The following is a 21,369-nucleotide window of genomic DNA, read 5'->3' on the forward strand; positions in this document are numbered from 1 at the left end:
TTTGCAGAAAGCAGCACAAATTCAGGGTGCTTCTTTGCCAACTCAAATATTATTATTATTATTATTTCGATTTATTTCCCGCCACTCCCAGATGGCTCGTGGCGGGTTACAGTGTCTTAAAACCCCATTAAAACTCCCATTAAAAGACTTTAAAATGTCACAACATGGCGGCACAATAATAAGATCCCCTTCCTACCCCCCTTCCTAAAAAAGGGGTGGTGGTGGAGAAGAAGGAGGTCAACGATGTTCAAGAAGCCCGGGGGAGAGCAGTCCATGTACCCCAGCAGCCCCAGCCTCAACCATAAACCTGGCGGAAGAGTTTCATCTTGCAGGCCCTGCGGAACGTTGAAAGGTCGTTGAAATATACTTCCATATAGTGTTTCTCTTGCTTTTGTTAGCATGTAAGAACATTTATTTATTTATTATATTTATATACCGCCCTCCCCGGAGGCTCAGGGCAGTTTACATTGAACTTATGAACCATAGATGAAACAATCTGCATTAATAACCATACAATATAATATTAATAACAGTGGTTGTAACAGTATAGCAATATAATCTAATAGTACAACAATGCAACAGTGCACAATGGCACAACAGGTCCAGAGCGCTCTGGTGGAGTTCTGGGGGAGGGGCAGACTGGTCCATCTAGTCCAGCCTCCTGTCTCACCCATGGGCCAACCAGTTCCTCTGAAGGTTCATCAACAGGGCAGGGAGGCCGAGGCCTTCATAAGAACGTAAGGCCATTCTGTCTCACACCAATTCCTTTGGAGGACCAACAGCAGTGGGTGGAGGCCGAGACCTTCCCCTTCTGGTGCCTCCAACATTTTCTTCAACCCTAAAGGTTTATTTTTTTTCCTTCTGATTTTAAAAGAAATATGGGGAGCCTTACTTTGGAGTTGTAGAAAAGAGCAAAAGTCCAGGAGCACCTTAAATACAAATATATTTGTGGCAGGGCACAAGCTCTTGGGGGTCATGGCTGACTTCTTCAGATATCTGATGATTTGAGAAGATAACCATCTTCTGCCACATAGAGGATAGAGCAGAGTTGTCCTCTCTTGCCCTGGAGGGATGGACCAGAACCAGTAGGATGAAAATTCAAAAGAACTTTTAGTTAAACACTCGAAAAAAGTTCCTGACAGAGTGGTTCCTCAGTGGAACAGGCTTCCTCGGGAGGTTGTGGGTTCTCCATCTTAGGAGATTTCTAAGCAGAGGCTGGACAGCCATCTGACGGAGAGGCTGATTTTATGAACTTAGGCAGATTTTGAGTGGGTGGGCAGAAGGGATTGTGTCCATGCATGGCTCTTGTGGCCCTTTCTTGCATATCCAGGGAATTGCTGATTGTCACTTTGGGATCAGGAGGCGAATTTCCTCCAGACCAGACTGACCAGGGATTCTGTGGGGGTATTTGGGGGGAGGGGGCATCATCTGGGCATGGAATTGGGGTCACTGTATGCAGGCAGGTAGCTGTAAATTTCCTTCCCTTCCCTTCCCACTCCATAAATTTCCCTTCCAACTCTGATTCCATGAACTGGACTCTTGCTGTTATCTGCTGCTACAGACAGACTAGCATGGTTACCCATCTTGATCTACCTCCATAGATTAGGTGTCGTAGAGGTTAGAGCCTCTTGTGGCGCAGAGTGGTAAGGCAGCAGACATGCAGCCTCAAAGCTCTGCCGATAAGGCTGGGAGTTCGATCCCAGCAGCTGGCTCGTTGACTCAGCCTTCCATCCTTCCGAGGTGGGTAAAATGAGTACCCAGCTTGCTGTTGGGGGGTAAACGGTAATGACTGGGGGAGGCACTGGCAAACCACCCTGTATTGAGTCTGCCATGAAAACGCTAGAGGGCATCACCCCAAGGGTCAGTCATGACCCAGTGCTTGCACAGGGGATACCTTTATCTTTACACAAGGTTAGTAGGCATGGAGAAATCAGCATGGATTATGAGACAGGAAACCCAAGTCTTTATCTAATCTTGAGCTTCATTATCAGTGGCAATTCAGCTGTGAGCGGTGACTCATGAAAGCTCTTCACTTGCCATAAATTACAGCGACCCATCCTGTTGTTATTTGTAAGGGGTTTTATTTAATGAGGGGCTTTATTTATTCTGGTAACTGCCATGAGCCGGTAACGGGAGTAGGATAGAAGTTAAATTTAAATAAATAATAGATAGATAGATAGATAGATAGATAGATAGATAGATAGATAGATAGATAGATAGATAGATAGATAGATAGAAGAGTTATATACCATTTTTTCTCTACCCGGAGTCACTCCAATCTCCTTCCCTTTCCTCTCCCCACAACAGACACCCTGTGGGGGGGGGGGTGAGGCTGAGAGAGCCCTGATATTTATGCTCGGTCAGAACAGCTTTCTCAATGCTGTGGTGAGCCCAAGGTCACCCAGCTGGCTGCCTGTGGAGGAGGAGCGGGGAATCAAACCCAGCTAGCCGGATTAGAAGTCTGCACTCCTAACCACTATACCATATCTGATGAAATGAGCCATGACTCATGAAAACTCCTCCCCGGTCAGATATTTTGTTAGTCTTGAAAGTGCTCCTGGACCCTGGCTGTTTTCGACTTCTAGAATGTGGTCTATCCCTATATCCATCCTTATATCTCGGAGAGTGATTTCAGACAGCATTCGGCATCTGAAATCACGCCAAGATATAAGGACAGATAAACTCACATTCTATCCATACCTGAAGAAGTGAACCGTAGCTCCCAAAAGTAGCTCCTAGACTGGTTCTTTTCTCCTGCTCCAGCCAGACTCACATCTGAAGAAGTGAACTGTGACTCTCGAAAGACTCCTCTTCTGCCACAGATTTGGTTAGTCTTGAAGGCGCCTCTGAACTCTGGTCCTTTTCTGCTGCTACAGATAAGACCAGGGGTAGTCAAACTGCGGCCCTCCAGATGTCCATGAACTACAATTCCCAGAAGCATTCGCTGGCAGGGACTCCTGGGAATTGTAGTCCATGGACATCTGGAGGGCCGCAGTTTGACTACCCCTGGATAAGACTCAAACGGCCATATACCTTCATCTGTCTGAAGAAGTGAGCAGTGACTCCCAAAAGCTCCTCCCCGAGCCACAAATGCTATTAGTCTGGAAGGTTCTCCTGGATTCTGGCTTTTTCCTCCGGTTACATAGACTCACATGGCCACTCATCTGGATCTATCTGAAGAAAACCCTGGAGGACCCACATCCAGCTAGTATTAAGGCAGCAGCATTGGTTGCCAGTTCTGGCCCAGACCAGGTTCAAGGTTTTGGTATCACCCTTTAAGGCCATTTTGCGTCTTGGACTCTACCTATCTGAGGGACCGCTTGTCTCCTTATGCCCACGCAGGGCTCTTCACTCTGCGGGTACTAATCTGTTAGAGGTCCCTTGCCCTAAGGAGGTTTGCCTGGGCTCAATCCAGGCCAGGGCCTTTTCGGTCCTGGCCCCGACCTGGTGGAACGAGCTCCCGGAGGAGCTGAGGGAGCTGTCAAAGTTCCGCAGGGCCTACAAGACGGAACTCTTCCGCCAGACCACTGGGTGAGGCCGGGGCTTAAGATCAGTTAGACCTCTCTATGGGATCAGGTCCCTGGCACTTACATTGGCGCATCCCGTCTGGGGTGGCTGTGAGAGGAGGATGGGGGAGCTGTTCTATACCCATCTAGTCTCCGCTGTCATGGTTATTAGGGGGTTGTCGGGTTCTCACCTTGGTTTTTTTATTGAGAAGCGGTGGGATAGAAACCCAATCAGACATACAATATAAACATACCTAAAAAAATTAGGGGAAAAGTGAGCAGGGACTGCCAAAAGCTCCTCCCCAGCCCCAAATGCTGTCAGTCTGGAAGGCTCTTTCCCCCTGCTGCATAGATTCCCCCCCCTCTCCCCTTGCCCTACTGACTTCAGAGGGTCCCCCCACCCCTCTCTGGGTCATTTAGATTTCCTGTTTCTATTTGCAACCGCAGGGAAACGGCGGGGAAATCCCATCATTGACTCTCCATTGATCTTATGTTGCAAAAGAAAAAAAAAAGTCCGCGGAGGGGGAATATCAATAATATTGCCACGACCCCCCCCCCTTTTCCCCCACGTCATTCCCCGCCCACATTTTCCAGGCTTGAGTCACGCAGCCTCTCCCTCCTTCCCTTCCCCTCCCCCTCCCCCCCGACAGCCGCTTCCGGGACTCTGGCCCCGCCCCCTCCGCGTCCCGAGGCCTGCCAATCCCCCGCCGCCCCGCCCCCCGCGCTGCCAGGCTGGCTTGCGTCTGCGCCTCGCGCGTCGGCGCGTGACGTCAGGCCCCGCCCCCCTGCCGCGCGCCTATATCTACCTCGGAGGCGGCCGGGCCGGCGCCGCCGCCCCCCCGACACGGACTCCTTCGGAGTGGTCGGCCATGTTGTCCCTCAAGCAGAAGATGATCGGGCTCAACCTGTACTGCGGGGGCGCGCTGGCGGTGGCCCCGGGAGCGCAGAGGCCGGCTCCGTCTCCGCCTCCGCCTCCGCCGCCCGGCCGGGGCCCCTGGCCGCCCTCTGAGGGGGCGCGCGCGCTGATTGGCGGGGCGCCCGGCGGCGGGGCCCCCCGCGCGCTGATTGGGCCCCTGGAGGGGGCGCCCCGCTCGCTGATTGGCTGGGCGCCGCCGCTGCCGCCGTCGACCCTCGCGCTGCCGCCGTCGCCCGAAGACGAGCTGGACGGCTGCGAGCCCGACGCCGACCCTGCAGAGGAGGCCGCCTCCGCCGCCGGGCCCGCCCTCGTGCCCTCGCCCACCGCCTCCCTGCCCGACGAGCACGAGCCGGACGCCGCCGCGGGGAAGGAGGAGGAGGGGGACGGGGACGGGCTGCGGGCGGAGACGCTGGAGGTGCTGCTGCGCTACCTGCTGCACGAGGAGGGGGAGGGGGAGGAAAGGGGGGCACCCCCCCTCCCCGCGCCCACCCCCCCGCCGCCCCTCCCCCCCCGCGCCAAGGGCCTGGCCGCCCTCCGCGCCTGCGCCGCGCCCTCCTCCGCCCGCGTCGCCCGCGCCGTCCAGACCCTGCGCAGGGTGGGCGGCGGCGTGCAAGAGAAGCACCGCCTCGCCTTCCAGGGTGAGTAGTCTGGGGGGGTTGGGGGGGTCCGGGTGCATGGGATGCGGGGCAGATGGGCATAGGCCAGGGGTAGTCCCAACTGCGGCCCTCCAGATGTCCATGGACTACAATTCCCAGGAGCCCCTGCCAGCGAATGCTGGCAGGGGCTTCTGGGAATTGTAGTCCATGGACATCTGGAGGGCCGCAGTTGGACTACCCCTGGCATAGGCGGTCGTGTGGGTGGGTGTGTGCATGCGTGCATAGGTGTGTGTGCGCGTCCTTGCGTCCAATTGCATACGTTGTTGAGCAGCAAAAGTTTGGATCGGCGCAGTTGGGGCGAGCTGCAGATATGCATAGGCGTGCATATGTGTGTGGATTCATGTGCGTGTCTGTATGCCCGGTTGCTTAAAATGCAGAGCAATATGCATATAGCTTAAGTATGGATTAAGGGCGTTGGGGACAGCTGCAGATATGCCCTAGACGTTCGTGCGTGTGTGTGTGTGCGTGCGTGCATGCAAATAGGTGTGTGTCCAGTTGCACCAAACGTTAAGCAATATAAGTATAGAGCTATATAAGTATAGCTAGGTTTGGATTAAGGCAGTTGGGAAGAGCTGCAGATAACGCACAGGTGTGCATATGTTTGTATACGTGCGTGTTCGTGTGTGTGCATTCAGTTGCATAAAATACTGTGCAATATGAATAGCTCAGTTTGGATTAAGGAAGTTGGGCAGAGCTGCAGATGTGAATACGTGTTCGTGTGTGTGTCCAGTTGCATAAAACGCTGAGCAGGAAGTATAGCTAAGTTTGCATGAAACCAGTTGGGAAGTGTTGCAGATATGCATGTGTAGTTGCATAAAATACTGAGCAACAAGCATACCTAAGTTTCGAGTAAATCAGTTGGTAAGAGCTGCAGGTATGCGTGTATGTGTGTAATTGTGCATGTGTGCGCACAAACGCATATGCATATTTGCAGCCCTTCCCAACTGCATTAATCCAAACGCTGTAAGTGTAGCTAAATTTAGATTAAGGCAGTTGGGAAGAGCTGTAAATAACCATGTGCACGCATATGTGTGTATGCATGCATATTTATGTGTGTTTGTGTCAAGTTGCATAAAACACGAAGCAATAAATATAGCCAAATTTGGATTAAGGCAGTTGGGAAGAGCTGTAAATCAGCATTAGCATCTAGATAATAAAAGAACAAAGTTCAAATCCAGTACCACCTTTCAGACCAACAGAGTTAAATTCTGGGTTTAAGGATTTGCATGCGTGCACACTCCTCCAGATAGCTGAAGGCTGTATGCGCAGGAGAAGTTAGGCCCTACCTCAAAGGTTTGTTGTGTTGAGATTGAATCCCCAGTCTTCTAGAGTAGAGCAAAAATGAGAAAAGGGGAGAAGAGCATTAACTAACTTAGGTATTAAATGGAGGCATAATAATAAGATAAGAATATAAATAAAGTGAATAAATGTAGTCAAGGGGGTGTGGAAAGGTTGGTTCCTAAAATGGCACTTAGCCGTGAAGGGCTCGGAGGAGGTGTGTGAGGAAGGAAGCTGCTACCTTCTGAGTCAGACCCTGTGTTTTTCTGCAGGCCAGCCTTGTGGTCGGAGACTTTCCAGGGTCTGAAGCAGGAAAAAAAAGTTTCCTCTTGGCTGCTGCCTTGGGGCTTTCTGTAGGCCACAGTGCTTTTTTTTTTTTTTTTGCAAGGCCAGCCTGGTTTTTCCTCTTGCAAGAGGGGTAGCCCACCCTAGTTGCCTGCAGCACTCTCTCTGTGTGTTTGTGTGTGGCTCAGCTTCGCCTCCACTTCCTTTTTCCTCCCCCCCCACCCCCAGCGCTGCGGGGAGATTTCAAAAGCAGCAGAGCGAGCAGAAACGAAACTGAACTTTGCTCCATGGCAGGCGGGGTAAACCCCCTCCCCTTGCATGCAGATAATCTGGTTATAGATTAGCTTGAGCTCTTGCTCACATCCTGCCCCTGCCAAGCAATGAAGGAAGACTTGGGCTGTAAACAGGATCCTGGAGGATCACAGTGCCTGCCTTAAAAACAAACTTCCTCCTCGTTTTGCTGCCAGTTTCCTGAATTTGCTCCTTCTCTGAACTATAGTTATGCTGTAAATCACCTCGAACCTTCAGGGAGAGGCAAGGAATAAATCTAATCTAAATAATAATAATAATAATAACAGTAATAATTTGTGTGGCTCCACAGCATCTGTTTCCACTATGTTGAGTTTCTAGACGGCTTCTTATATAATGGATAATAAAACCATCTTTGAAAGTCAACAGCAGCTTGGTGAATAGATGCCAGAGAGAACGCTCCTTTTAAACCCCTAGAACAGGGGTAGTCAAACTGCAGCCCTCCAGATGTCCATGGACTACAATTCCCATGAGCCCCTGCCAGCGACTGCTGGCAGGGGCTCATGGGAATTGCAGTCCATGGACATCTGGAGGGCCACAGTTTGACTACCCCTGCCCTAGAGCTTAGCTTTGTGTAGACTTCCTGCTGAGCAAATCCTCCCTGCCTGGACTAGGGAGGGCCAGAAGAACTCATTAAAGGTGCTGAGTTTATGGGGAACAGGTTTTCTCAGCTTTCAGCCTTTTGAGTAATTGCCTTCCCGTAAAACAAACAACGCTTAAGCGGAGGCCAGAGCCCTTGTTCTGAAATGGCTGAGAGCTGGTTTGAATAACTTCCTGTTCAGGCTTTCAGGTTCCCCTTGAATTTTCTAAGTGGCCCTGAGTAATTGGTGCATAGCCAAGCAGCATCTTCTGAGGTTATTGAGTTGTGTTGGGGAGACTGCCCTGGAGAAAAGATACCCTGTTATTTGTATCACAAAGGACAGAAAGAAGTACTGCCTGGTTCTTCGTCTTGTAAAACTGCTCTAAAGCATTTCTTCACTTGCTGACTTGCTCAAGAAATACTGGGGTGATTTCTGTGTGGAAAACTCTTGCCCAGAGATCAGTGGGACTTTCTGTCCCCTGCCTGTCCTCCTCCAGTCCTCGCTTAATACATGGTCCATTCATTTCCCCCTCAGGAATGCTGAATAAGTTGGAGATCAAGGACAAGGATGACCTGAAGTCTATTTCCGAAGTTGCAACACATGTTTTCAGCGACGGAGTCACAAACTGGGGACGGATTCTGACCCTCATCGCCTTTGGTGGCTTCGTCGCGAGACACCTGAAGACTATAAACCAGGAGAGCAACATCGTCCCTTTGGCAGAGATCATCACCGATGTGCTGGTGAAAGACAAACGAGAATGGCTGGTCAGTCACAATGGCTGGGTGAGTCACTGCAAGGCTTAGCTGAATACAGAAAACAGGACATTGGTCGGTTGTTGTCAGTAGTACCTGCTGAGGTGGGCAGTGGCTCTCCAGGGTCTCGGGCAGAAATCTTCCCCATCCTCTCCTGCCTGATCATTTTCGTTGGAGATGCTGCCTGGGATTGAACCGGGGACCTCCTGCCTGCCCAGCAGAGGCTCTGCCCCTGAGCTCTGGCCCCTCCGCAGGGCTCTCCAGGGTCTCAGGCAGAGAAAGGTCTTCCCCATCCCCTCCTGCCTGGTCCTTTCAGCTGGAGATGCTGCCTGGGATTGAACCGGGGACCTCCTGCCTGCCCAGCAGAGGCTCTGCCCCTGAGCTCTGGCCCCTCCCCAGGCCTCTCCAGGGTCTCAGGCAGAGAAAGGTCTTCCCCATCCCCTCCTGCCTGGTCCTTTCAGCTGGAGATGCTGCCTGGGATTGAACCGGGGAACTCCTGCCTGCCAAGCAGAGGCTCTGCCCCTGAGCTCTGGCCCCTCTGCAGGGCTCTCCAGGGTCTCAGGCAGAGAAAGGTCTTCCCCATCCCCTCCTGCCTGGTCCTTTCAGCTGGAGATGCTGCCTGGGATTGAACCGGGGACCTCCTGCCTGCCAAGCAGAAGCTCTGCCCCCTCCCCAGGGCTCTCTAAGATCTCCGGCAGAGGGCTTTTCACCCCACCCACTGCCAGGTCTTTTTAATCGGAGATGCCAGGGATTGATCCTGGGAACCTCCTACACGAAGGGTGTCATTCCACTGCTCTTTACCTGGTCATTCCTTCCAGGTGTAATCAGATGCACATCTTAGTTTTGGGATCCCATTGAAGATAGGGATGGCGCAAAGGGCGAAACCTGCAGGTGTAAAGATACTATTCTCTGCCATTTCTGGATACGCAGGCCATCTCTAGATCCCTTTCTGAACCTTGCTTGCTGTGTGAACCTCTTATCTTCCCCTCCGCTGTCCAGTACATGCTGAACTGCTGGTGTCCAGAGGGAATTAACAATCCGCTGCTTTCTTCTTCTAGGAGGGCTGTGTAAAGTTCTTCCACGTCGAGGACATAGAAGGCAGCATCAGGAACGTCCTGATGGCTTTTGCAAGTGTCGCTGGCATAGGCGCCGGCCTGGCCTACATGATCCGGTGAGCCGAGGGAGTGCTCCCTGAGCGGAGCCCCATTTGGACTCCCCTGTTCCTGCTGCGATTAGGAAGCTGAGCTGGTGGGAGAACAGACACCCGGGAACCCTGTGGAATATTTGGTGGCCAGAGCGGTCAGTCGACGGAACGCGACCGGCACGGATGCCGTGCAGACGGGAGTAGATCTAAATGTGAAGAAACACGAGATTCCCCTTCCTAGAAGCGACGTGAGAGGAAGCTTGAAAAGGACTTGGAAACCCGTCTTCCGTGCCATTTGGGCCTTGGACTAACCTCCAACCCCGTGGGTTAACAGCTTGCAGATACGTCCGGCGGTTTTCCATTTGCACAGGGCTCTGATCTTCGGCCGAGCGGTGTCTGAACTCCCATCCCTCGAGCGGGCAGAGCTTGGGATAGAACGGAAGATGGTTGTGTGCTGTGAAAAAAGAAGGATCTTCAGGTATACACAGAATGCCTTTACCTGTTGGTTGACGCCATGGTGCATTGTCCATAATGGACAGAAACGGACTTAAGACCTCACAAGGGACTTGATTCCTTATTTGTATTCTCCTAAGGGCTGATTCTTTTGTATGTAGCTCTACCGCTTTGTGTCTGTCCCGCCCTCAATGAGTCTTGGAAGCATCCACTGCCATAGTTCCCAAGAGCAAATGCAGCTATGTAAGAAAGGGGCACAGACTGTAAATATGTTTAAAGATTCCCAGGAGAAACTCAAGCAGTGCTCTGTACATATGTCAGAAGCTGTACAAAGTGTACATTTTTGCAGAGCTTTATCTTTGGGTAAGGTTGTCCAAGAGGGTTTTTTGAATGTGGGATCAGAGTCTGCTTTTGAAACTATTCTTTTGCCCTCTTTAAAAGAGAAATTCCTGACCTTTTGGGAAGTTCTGTCTAATGTGTTCAAAATGACACAGTTTTTGAGGCAGGGCATAGTCAGTTTTTCCTTCCTGGTGAGCCGCTGGCTACAATTTGAGGTCCTTTTCGGTATTCTTTTTTTCCTCTCCAGTTGAGGGAACTTCTTGAACGGATGCTCAGTATTTTCTAGTTCTTTCAAACTAAATTTTAAGCTAAATTTACAAACGAATGTTATATTTGTCTCAGAGAATAAAGAATAAAAGTGACTCTGTTGGGTTAGCAATGCAGTTGCTTTTAAAGCACAATCCTGAAATTTGGGTTGCTCTTTTTTTTCCATTTTAAAGGTTCAGGATGACAGCTTCTTTAACTCGGCTACTAGAAGCGAGTTGGTTTGCATTGGTGTAGGCAGGGTTGTCTTGGCTGTACTGTTTAAGATCTGTTCAGACCAAACTAGCAGCCACGAAAAACCGAACAGCAAAGCACGGGGACCTCAGACCACAGAGCTGTCTGGCTTGCACGTTTACATAAACTGTCTAATGCAACCGTTGATTACTCATCACCTTTGGCTCCTTCTGAAGCAAATATGGGATGGATGGGACTAAATGAGTCCACAACTTTTATCAGTGACCAGACTCATATTGGCTGACAGGCTGGTCTGGATTTGAGTGCAGGCCCTCACAAGTGACTCAGGGCCGGCAGCCACGAGCTCCAAGGTGGGGCAGCCCAGGGCTTCTGGTAGCATCCACTGCCACAGGCCGCCTGCCCATGTGCCTTCCTCCGTTCATTGACTTGCAAGGACTCCCCCAGGCATGCACCCAGCTTCCCAGCAATGGGGAAATGCATCCAGGTGTGGCGCTGAGGCAGCTCTCCTTGTGTGCACAGTCACTGCCAGCCACAGGTGATGGTGGGGGAAGTAGCTGTGACCACGAGAGCAGCCCTCATGGGAAGGGGGACCAGGGTTCTGTCCGGCCAGGATCTCTCAAAACGGAGCCAGTACTGATCCACACAGACAAACTGGCTTGCATTGTCAAAGGGATGAGCATGGGTTGCAGGAAAAACCTTGAGTTGCGCTTTGGGGTTAAGGGTCTCGATTCAACCAGTAAGAGGCTTGCTTCTATAACCCCCTTCCCCCTTATCACTTTGCCACTCTGGTACCCAGATGCTCTCATCCTGGTAGCTCCTTGAACCTCTTCCTCCTGTGCTTTCTCACAAAGGACAGGCAGCTGAAGGTGATCAGCGTCAATCATGGTAAAAGTTTGGCACAAGTTTCCAGGGCTGCGTTATCTGAGGTTGTGAAACCTGTGGCCTTAGGCATGGCTTCCTTGTGCAGAAATGCAAATCAGTCCTTCGTAAACATCTGCTTCTGGGTTAAGGCGTGGAGCTTGTCAGACTTGATGGGGGGTGGGGTGGGTCTGATTCGCGGTTAGATGTGCCCCTCTGCCAGCAATAAGCCCACCAGAACTGGGGGGGGGGGCTTCTGCAGGCAGCTTGTACACCACGAAATCTCAACTTCACGCAGGTGAAAGCTGCCTTGGACCAAATCAGACCTCAGTCTGGCAAGGTCAGCAGCTTTCCAAGATCGCAGGCTAGAGGTCTTTTTCGCTTTGCCTCCCTACTAATCCATTTAGCCAGGAATTGCAGGATCTTCTGTGGGACAAGCCGATCCTCGACCACTGAGCTCGTAGCCCCTCTCCGCTTACTTAACTATAAGTAGTAAAATGTTTCTGCGCTAATGCCCCCTGTTTTGCTTCTCCGACTTGGATGCATTTCTGCAAATGAGTGAGAGGAGGCGAGCACATGGTTTCAAGTAGCCGATGTCCCCTTTGGTGTTAAGATCACTGCAAGGCAGAGACAGGAACGGCTCCCCTGAGAAACGGGCTTCTTGCCACGGAGCATAGGAAGTTATCCTTCCTTTTCCCTCTTTGATTTGCTCTTCCTGTGCAAAGAGGCAGTTTGGCTCTTCTGTGGTTCCTAGTGGACCACAGTCTGTCTGTGTGGATCTTGCTCCTGTGAGAAAAGGGGAGGAAGGGCTGGTTTTTTTTTTTACTTCCTCAAGTTGCTTACGGACGCTTTTCCTCACAACAGGCACCCTGTGAGGTGGGTGGGGCTGAGAGCTCAAGCAGAACTGTTATTTGTAAGAATAAGAACTCTAAGAACTGCGACTATCCCAAGGGGACCCAGCCGACTGCGTGTGAAGGAGGAGCTGGGGAATGAACCCACCTCCTCCAGATTAGACGGTGCCACTTTAGCCACGACACCACGCTGGGTGGATGCTCTACATTTTTGCTGGCAGGAAGATGATCTCTGCCATGTCAGAGCTGCTGAGGTATTGTCAACCAGCCAGCAATGCGTGACCTTAAAAAGGACATGGTAGAGCTGGAAGAAGGGCAGACAAGAGGATCATGGCGTTGGAGCACTTCCCAAAGTTGAAAGGCTGAAGAGACATCTTAAGAGAGGAGACCACTAACAGGGGGGATGGTGGATGACTATAAAACTGAGCACAGAACAAAGATAATTGAGAATTTTTCGTCAAAATACTAGAACTTGAGGGCCTCCAATTAAACTTGGGCAATAAGCTTAGGACAGGAAAAAGGAAATACTACTTTACACAGTGTGTTGTATATATTATTGTTTAGACATTGCCTGACGCTCCCATAATTGGCTTGTGGTGGGTTAACTGTATTAAAACCCCATTAAAACAATTCCGGACATCCATCAATATACAATAACAGACTCCTAAAACTTTAACCATGGCGGTCTGCAACCCACTAACCCCCTCGCCCCCCCCCGCCCAAGAAATCTACAGGAGTGGATACAATATAAAAACGACAAAGTGGCCATAAAACACCCCTTAATTTGCTGCCAGAGAATGTCATGATGGCCACAGGAATAAACCACTTTCAAAGGCAATTAGATGCCAGGAGGACAGGTCAATTGGTGGTTACTAGCCATGGTGGCTGAGGGGAACCTCCACAGTCAGAGGCACTAATCCTCTGCCTCCTAGAACCAGGTGGCAACGGCAGAGGAAAGCCTCAGCCTCTCTGCCCTGTGGCTGGTCCTGCAGAGGAACTGGCTGGCCCCTGGGTGAGACAGGAGGCTGGACTGCAGGGACCCTCCCTGGCCTGACCCAGCGGGGCTCTTCTGAGGGTCTCCTCAGGGGAAGGCCTTGGCCTCTCTGCCCTGTGGCTGGCCCTGCAGAGGAACTGGCTGGCCCCTGGGTGAGACGGGAGGCTGGACTGGAGGGACCCTCCCTGGCCTGACCCAGCAGGGCTCTTCTGAGGGTCTTCTCAGAAGGCCTCGGCCTCTCTGCCCTGTGGCTGGTCCTGCAGAGGAACTGGCTGGCCCCTGGGTGAGACGGGAGGCTGCACTGGAGGGACCCTCCCCGGCCTGACCCAGCAGGGCTCTTCTGAGGCTCTTCTCAGGGGAAGGCCTCGGCCTCTCTGCCCTGTGGCTGGCCCTGCAGAGGAACTGGCTGGCCCCTGGGTGAGACGGGAGGCTGGACTGGAGGGACCCTCCCTGGTCTGACCCAGCAGGGCTCTTCTGAGGGTCTTCTCAGGGGAAGGCCTCGGCCTCTCTGCCCTGTGGCTGGCCCTGCAGAGGAACTGGCTGGCCCCTGGGTGAGACAGGAGGCTGGACTGGAGGGACCCTCCCTGGCCTGACCCAGCAGGGCTCTTCCGTCCTTGCAGAGGAGAAGCATGAAGCTCCCTTGCTGTCCTCCATGGGCTGTTGCATTTTCACAGCAGACTCGGACTCCGAACACATGAATAGTCTGCCATGCTCCGCCCTGTGCCAAGGCCACAAGGCTCTGTCGTGTTGCTCGACTCTGCCCACAAAGGCCACCTGCCACGGCTACAAAAGAGCCAACCCCATCCCTCTTGCAGGACTCAAGATCTCTATCATACTCTGCAGAATGATGCGCTGAAGTGTTTCTCTCCCTGCATCTTTTGCAACATCTTGAGCAACAAGCTTCCTTTGTTCTAAAACCCACTTGACTGGCGCTCAAACTCATTGATAATAAAAATAAGAGAGTTGAAACCATGAAACATGTTTTTAGGCACTCTCGGGGGTCTTTCAACGTGCCCTTGGATAGCTTTGAAGACGGGCCAATGCCCCGTTTGAGCCCAAACCCCAGCTTGGTTGCTGCCACGAATTTTGGAGCAGAACGGCCGGAACTCGATCCAGGTATTCTCCTGCAAAGCGGGCACACCTAATCTGTTTTATAGCTTCCTTGTGAAGGGCCTTTGTTTCCTGTTGACTCAGTCAAGCCATTACGGGCGTGGATGGAATGGCTCCTTGTGCTAAAGGTGGCATTTTTGGGAGCTGCTTGGGCGGACTCATTTTTTCCTTGTGCTTTTCGATTCCGCCAAATAAAATGGCAGGCAGCTTAGGAAAGCCCAAGTGCTCCCCCTCTGTTACCCACTTACTCCCAGCTAGCAGGTTATTCTATATATATTAATGACCTGGACCAAAGGGGGGAGGCCGTGGGGGCAGATCTTTGGGTCCCGGGGTCATGGCTGTGTGTAGGCGGTGCTTGAAAATTGGCAGTCTTCAAGCAAAGGTTGGATACATACTTTTCTTGGATGCTTTAGGATGCCTACGGCTGACCCTGCGTAGAGCAGGGGGTTGGACTAGATGGCCTGTATGGCCCCTTCCAACTTTATGATTCTATGAAATTCAAAATTCTCCCCACAAGGAGACAGATAATTGGCAACCTTGTGTGTAAGCTGCATGTCTTCATTTTGCCACACTTCTTTTATGGCTAGCTTCCGGAATGGGTTCTCCAACAGAGCCCCCTCGGGCACCATGGTGTCCACCAACCCAATTCCTGCTGGGGACCTGGGGGCAGCTGGGTGGGGCTTTCACCCAGCAAGGCTTCTCATTGGCCACTGGAGATTGTATAGGTAGTGCGCTTTTGGTCCACAGAGCAAAATTCCTCACTGGAGTTGAGCTGCAGCAGTAGTTTTGTGGCTGGCTCCGCCTCCTGTGGCAGCCATTTTGCAGCTGCGTCCAGATTCCAAAGGTTCCATATTGGCACCCGTGGCTTTTCCAGCTAGCTCCAAGGGGTTTTTGAAAGACACATCTAGGATTGGTGGGTAGATGGAAGTCCAAGAGCAACTTGGAGACCAACCAGATGCCCTAGGCCAGCTTTTCTCATGCAGGTTTTCCCCAAATGGGTGGGAATCAATTGATTTTTCACATTTTTAAAAATAATTATCAGGTCATGTGATGGTTATGTCAAGCTGCTCCCTGCCCCTCAAAAGTTAATGATAGGCCTTGAGTGGGCAGAAAGGTAGGACCTGGTCATAAATCCTACCTGGCCAAGGGTTGTTGCACAAGATAGAGACCAGCCCGGAGAGATAAGTCTACACTGGGGGCATGGGAGGGGGCAACGGAGCAGCGGATGCCTTTCCCAGCCCTGATCCTGACATTTTTGGCACTGGAGATGGTGGGAGAACAGTGTGACGTCACGTTCAGCAGGAGAGTGGGTGATGACATTTCTGGGGACATGTGACTTCTGGGGGTGTGGCAGGGGTGTGGCCTGCTGACATCACACCCAGGGTTTTCTCGAAGCCTGAAGGATGTTTCAAGGGTAAAAAAGGATGCAAAAGGCTGAGGCTGATCCTGCCCTGAGCAAGGGGTGGGACTAGGTGGCCTGTGTGGCCCCTTCCCACTCTAATGCTTCTATGATTTTAGGATTTCGGGGGGAGGGGAGCTCAAAGCCCCCTTCCTCAGATACCTTTGCTAGTGCTAACGCTTGAAAACTCACTCTCCGAAGATCTTGGTCCTGAGGTCCTCCCGGATTCGAATGCAGCTCTTCTGCTGCAGGGCAACACGACCACCCTCGGACATGCCCAGCCGGCCCTTCTTGCCACAGACATTGGGGTGGCTGTTAGGTTTCTTCCTTCTTCTACCCCCCCCCTCCCCTCACAATAAGCTTATTAAGGCAGCAGAACAAAGAGACCAGCAGCACCTTCAAGACCAACCTAGTTTCGTTCTGGTTGTTAGTTTTTTTGGTGTGTGGCCCCGAAAGCTGATACCCGGAATAGAACTTCATTGTTCTTAAATGGTGCTCCTGGATGCTGTGGGTTTTCCGGACTGTGTGGCTGTGGTCCGTTAGTTTTGGCCCTGTCACAAACTGTGGGCTTGGTCCGCTTGGCCAGAAGAGACCCCCTCATCCAGACAAATGTAGTGCTGAGAAGTCAATCTTTATTGAAGAGATCCGTGAGGTGAAAGGGACAGAGAAGAAGAAGAAGAGTTGGCTCTTATATGCCGCTTTTCTCTACCCGAAGGAGTCTCAAAGGGGCTTCCAGTCGCCTTCCCTTTCCTCTCCCCACAACAGACACCCTGTGAGGGAGGGGAGGCTGAGAGAGCCCTGAGATTACTGAAGAAGAAGAAGAATTGGTTCTTAGATGCCACTTTTCTCTACCTGAAGGAGGCTCAAAGGGGCTTCCATTCGCCTTCCCTTTCCTCTCCCCACAACAGACACCCTGTGAGGGAGGGGAGGCTGAGAGAGCCCTGAGATTACTGAAGAAGAAGAAGAGTTGGTTCTTAGATGCCGCTTTTCCCTACCCGAAGGAGTCTCAAAGCGGCTTCCAATCGCCTTCCCTTTCCTCTCCCCACAACAGACACCCTGTGAGGGAGGGGAGGCTGAGAGAGCCCTGAGATTACTGAAGAAGAAGAAGAGTTAGTTCTTATATGCCGCTTTTCCCTACCCGAAGGAGTCTCAAAGCGGCTTCCAATCGCCTTCCCTTTCCTCTCCCCACAACAGACACCCTGTGAGGTGGGTGAGACTGAGAGAGCCCTGAGATTACCGAAGAACAAGAAGAGTTGGTTCTTAGATGCCGCTTTTCTCTATCCAAAGGAGTCTCAGAGGGGCTTACAGTCGCCTTCCCTTTCATCTCCCCACAACAGACACCCTGTGAGGGAGGGGAGGCTGAGAGAGCCCTGAGATTACTGAAGAAGAAGAAGAGTTGGTTCTTATATGCTGCTTTTCCCTACCCGAAGGAGGCTCAAAGTGGCTTCCAGTCGCCTTCCCTTTCCTCTCCCCACAACAGACACCCTGTGAGGGAGGGGAGGCTGAGAGAGCCCTGAGATTACTGAAGAAGAAGAAGAGTTGGTTCTTATATGCTGCTTTTCCCTACCCAAAGGAGGCTCAAAGCGGCTTACAATCTCCTTCCCTTTCCTCTCCCCACAACAGACACCCTGTGAGGGAGGGGAGGCTGAGAGAGCCCTGATATTGCTGAAGAAGAAGAAGAGTTGGTTCTTATATGCTACTTTTCTCTACCCGAAGGAGTCTCAAAGTGGCTTCCAATCACCTTCCCCTTCCTCTCCCCACAACAGACCCCCTGTGAGGTGGGTGAGGCTGAGAGAGCCCTGATATACCTGCTTGGTCAGAACAGTTTTCTCAGTGCTGTGGGGAGCCCAAGGTCACCCAGCTGGCTGCATGTGGGGGAGCGCAGAATCGAACCCAGCATGCCAGATTAGAAGTCCACACTCCTAACCACTGCACCAAACTGGCTCTCTTGAAAGCCAGAAAGAACATGGCAAATGCAGGAGATATTGCCAGAGACAAGCATTGGGAGCCCCTGCAGTGGTATATATAGGGGGGGGCAGTTTAGGCGGGAAGAGGGGTTCACGTAGGAAAGACTTTTGATCTAAAAAGGTGCAAATAACTGGAGACATCTGGTCTGCCCTGCCTGTCGTTCCTGGCAGTAAATTTCCAGCATCTACCAGACAGACCAAGGACGTGGGTAGATAATAAACATCTAACTCAACTTTCCTGTCTAAAACAGGAGTGTGGATATGACAGGCCCCTGATGTGTCACTCACAACTGGCTGGCATCATTGGGAGGGGGGTGGGAGGAGAGCTGTAATGTCTCACATTCCTGTCTTAACTTGGGAGTCTCCCAAGCAATGGCCTGGAACTAGGGAGTGCTTTTCCTGTGTTTCGGTGGAGTTCATTAGAAAGTCCATTTCTCAAGGTCTTGCCTGTCTTGTCTGATGAACTTTTGCCTGTCTTTTTAGATTCCTTTTTTAAATTATTATTCTGGCGTTTTATGGCTGGAAGCCAAGTTTTATTGATTTTCAAACACATGGCAGGGATAGTCAAACTGTGGCCCTCCAGATGTCCATGGACTACAATTCCCATGAGCCCCTGCCAGCGTTCGCTGGCAGGGGCTCATGGGAATTGTAGTCCACGGACATCTGGAGGGCCGCAGTTCGACTACCCCTGCCACATGGCAACCCACCTGAATCCGTCTTGCTGGGCCAGGTTCGGCTGAGGGGCAGCGACCGATTGGCTTCTTCGCAGCGAGGAATTAGAATCTGGACCCGAGTCTGAAAGTCTAACCGCTTCGCCACCCCGGCCAACTGAGCAGCTGTTTGCAAATCGACATTGTTTGCTTCCCTGGCAAACAATCGAGCAGATGGCTGTTGCAGTAACAGAGGGACCGGTTGCAGAGATGAGGGTGTTTCATGCCCCGCGCGTGGCCATTTTGGGAGACGGCTTGCTGGCTGCAGCGGGGCATGGAATATTAGACCAGGTGGGCCCAGGAGGCGGAGAGAGGGAGTGGAATCTTGCTAAGGTGTGGCCTTACATTTTGAATCCTCAAACGTCTTTTTTTTTTTAATGGGGAAGATGTCCCAAGGGCAGGGCAAACCCAAGAAAGCAGGTCTCTTGTTTGTAGAAGCCTGGAATTAGCGTGGAGGGACAGCTAGTTGCTCAAAAAGGATCTTGCAGAGCTGGGGGAAAATGTATGGGGGAGGGTAACCGAGAAGATTACGGGGTTGGAGCAACTGCCCTGGGAGAAAAGGCAGAAGATGCTGGGATTTTTCAATTTAGAAAAGAGCTGACTGAGGGGGGGACATGAGAGAGGTTTATAGAGATATGCGTGGTTGGAGAGAGTGGACAAAGAGAACTCTTTCTCTAGGCCTGCTGGTGGACCTGAAGGCCCCATGGCTTTGGCCACTGTGAGACACAGAGCATTGGTTTGGAGGGACTACGGGCCTGATCTAGCATGGCTTCTCTCATGTTCTTATGCCTGGGCAGGGATGTGCTGTCTCCTTGGTACTTAGGGGGCAAGAGGGGGAGGGCTTCTGGAGTTCTGGCCCTGCTGGTGGACCTCCAGATGGCCCCTGGGCTTCTCCCCAAACATTTGAGCTCCAGGGCATCCGATAATCTGATGGGTCGTAGGTTCAGGATGGGCAAAAGGAAGCTCTACTTTACACAGAGATGGATTCAAATGTGGAATTCACGGCCAGAGGATATAGTGACGGCCACAGGAATAAACAGGATTAAAAGAAGACGAGTTGGTTCTTATATATGCCACCTTTCTTTACCTGAAGGAGTCTCAAAGCGGCTTACATTCACTTTCCCTTCCTCTCCCCACAACAGACACCCTGGGAGGGAGGGGAGGCTGAGAGAGCCCTGAGATTACTGAAGAAGAAGAAGAGTTGGTTCTTATATGCCGCTTTTCTCTACCGGAAGGAGACTCAAAGCGGTTTACGTTCCCCTTCCCTTTCCTCTCCCCACAACAGACACCCTGGGAGGGAGGGGAGGCTGACAGAGCCCTGAGATTGCTGAAGAAGAAGAAGAGTTGGTTCTTAGATGCCACTTTTCTCTACCCAAAGGAAGTTCAAAGCGGCTTCCAATCGTCTTCCCTTCCTCTCCCAAAACAGACACCCTGTGAGGTAGGTGGAGCTGAGAGAGCTTAGGCAGAACTGCTCAGCCAGAACAGCTCTATCACTGCTGTGGCAAGCCCAAGGTCACCCAGCTGGCTGTATGTGGGGGAGCAGGGAATCAAACCCGGCTCGCCAGATTAGAAGTTCATTCACACTCCTAACCACTCCACCAAGATGGGGATAAGACCCATCCATGGAGGATCAGTGACTACTAGCCAGGTTGACTGAGGGGAACCTCCACATTCAGAGGCACTGATCCTCTGAATCCCAGAGCCAGGAGGCAACGTCAGGGGAAGGTCCCGGCCTCTCTGCCCTGGTTTGGCCCTGCAGAAAAACCAATTGGATTCTATGTGAGGCAGGAGGCTGGACTAGATGGACCCTCCCTCTTCTCATCCAGCAGGGCTCTCCTGAGGGCCTTACCCTGCAACGCTGCCCATCCTCCGGCAGCCCCTCAGCCTGATTGCCCCCGGGGCTCTTCCAACACCCCCTTCTGCCCCCGTTCTCCACCTCCACCTGATCTCTTCTTGTCTTCGCTAGTCTCAGGCCAAGCTGATGGGGCCTGATCCTTCCGTGGACGTGTATCCGAATGCAGCTGCTTTTAGCTGGCTGTTCCGAAGGCAGAAATAAGCCCTCCCAAATGTTAACGCAATTCCTTTCCGGTGAAGTCAGCCGGTAATAAGAGCCCTGATAAATAAATAGAAAGGGAAGGTTTTTTCCCCAGGCCAATGACTTGCAGTCCGGCCTTCAGAGGCTATAACGGGGGGAGGGGGGAGCCTTCCCCCCCAGCATTGATTTCCCTCTAGTTGTTCTACTTCAGGAATCCACAACCCCCCCACCAGCCGGCAGCCCCTTTGGAATTCCGCCTCAGCATGGGGGGGGCGCAGCTGCAAAATGGCTGCCGAAGGAGGCGGAGCCAGCGACAAAATGGTGCCCACCACTAACCTTCATGTCCTTGGGGTGGAGAGACCGCTCCTGCCAGAGTAATACTTTTGCAAAAATAACCTGCAGGGCTATCAAATCTCCAGTGGCCAAGCAGGCAGCTTGCTGGGCACTTCTGCACATGGTGGGTGCTAAGGGAGGAGTTGTGGGTGCAGCACCACACAGGGCCCCTCTTCTGCACGGTGCTTTGTGCGCTTGTGAGTTGGACTGTACCGCCAAGCTGCTCCAGTCACGCTCCTCTCCAAGGCAATATGCCCAGCGCTTATACCAGATGACCCATGGAGCAGAAGTCCATGTGTGGCTATTAGCCACAAGGAATAGATGGAACACTCTGTCCAGGGCAGAGATGCTCTGTCTCCTTGGTGCTTGGGGGGGGGGGCAAGAGTGAGAGGGCTTCTGGTGTTCTAGGCCTTCTGGTGGACCTCCTGAAGGCC

The 21,369-nt window shown here is 52.1% G+C and overlaps 1 protein-coding gene across 1 annotated transcript; it reads left to right on the forward strand.

Annotated features, from left to right (window-relative positions):
- The first annotated feature begins 4,314 nt into the window (after positions 1-4,314).
- MCL1 (MCL1 apoptosis regulator, BCL2 family member) lies at positions 4,315-10,628 on the forward strand. The gene is made up of 3 exons (XM_077320180.1): positions 4,315-5,060; positions 8,066-8,313; positions 9,342-10,628. Exons 1-3 carry the CDS (start codon positions 4,376-4,378, stop codon positions 9,456-9,458), a joined length of 1,050 nt encoding a protein of 349 aa, XP_077176295.1. The 5' UTR covers positions 4,315-4,375; the 3' UTR covers positions 9,459-10,628.
- Positions 10,629-21,369: the final 10,741 nt, after the last annotated feature.

This window comes from Paroedura picta, chromosome 1 (assembly GCF_049243985.1).
Source record: "Paroedura picta isolate Pp20150507F chromosome 1, Ppicta_v3.0, whole genome shotgun sequence".
In the NCBI taxonomy this organism is placed as follows: Eukaryota; Metazoa; Chordata; class Lepidosauria; order Squamata; family Gekkonidae; genus Paroedura; species Paroedura picta.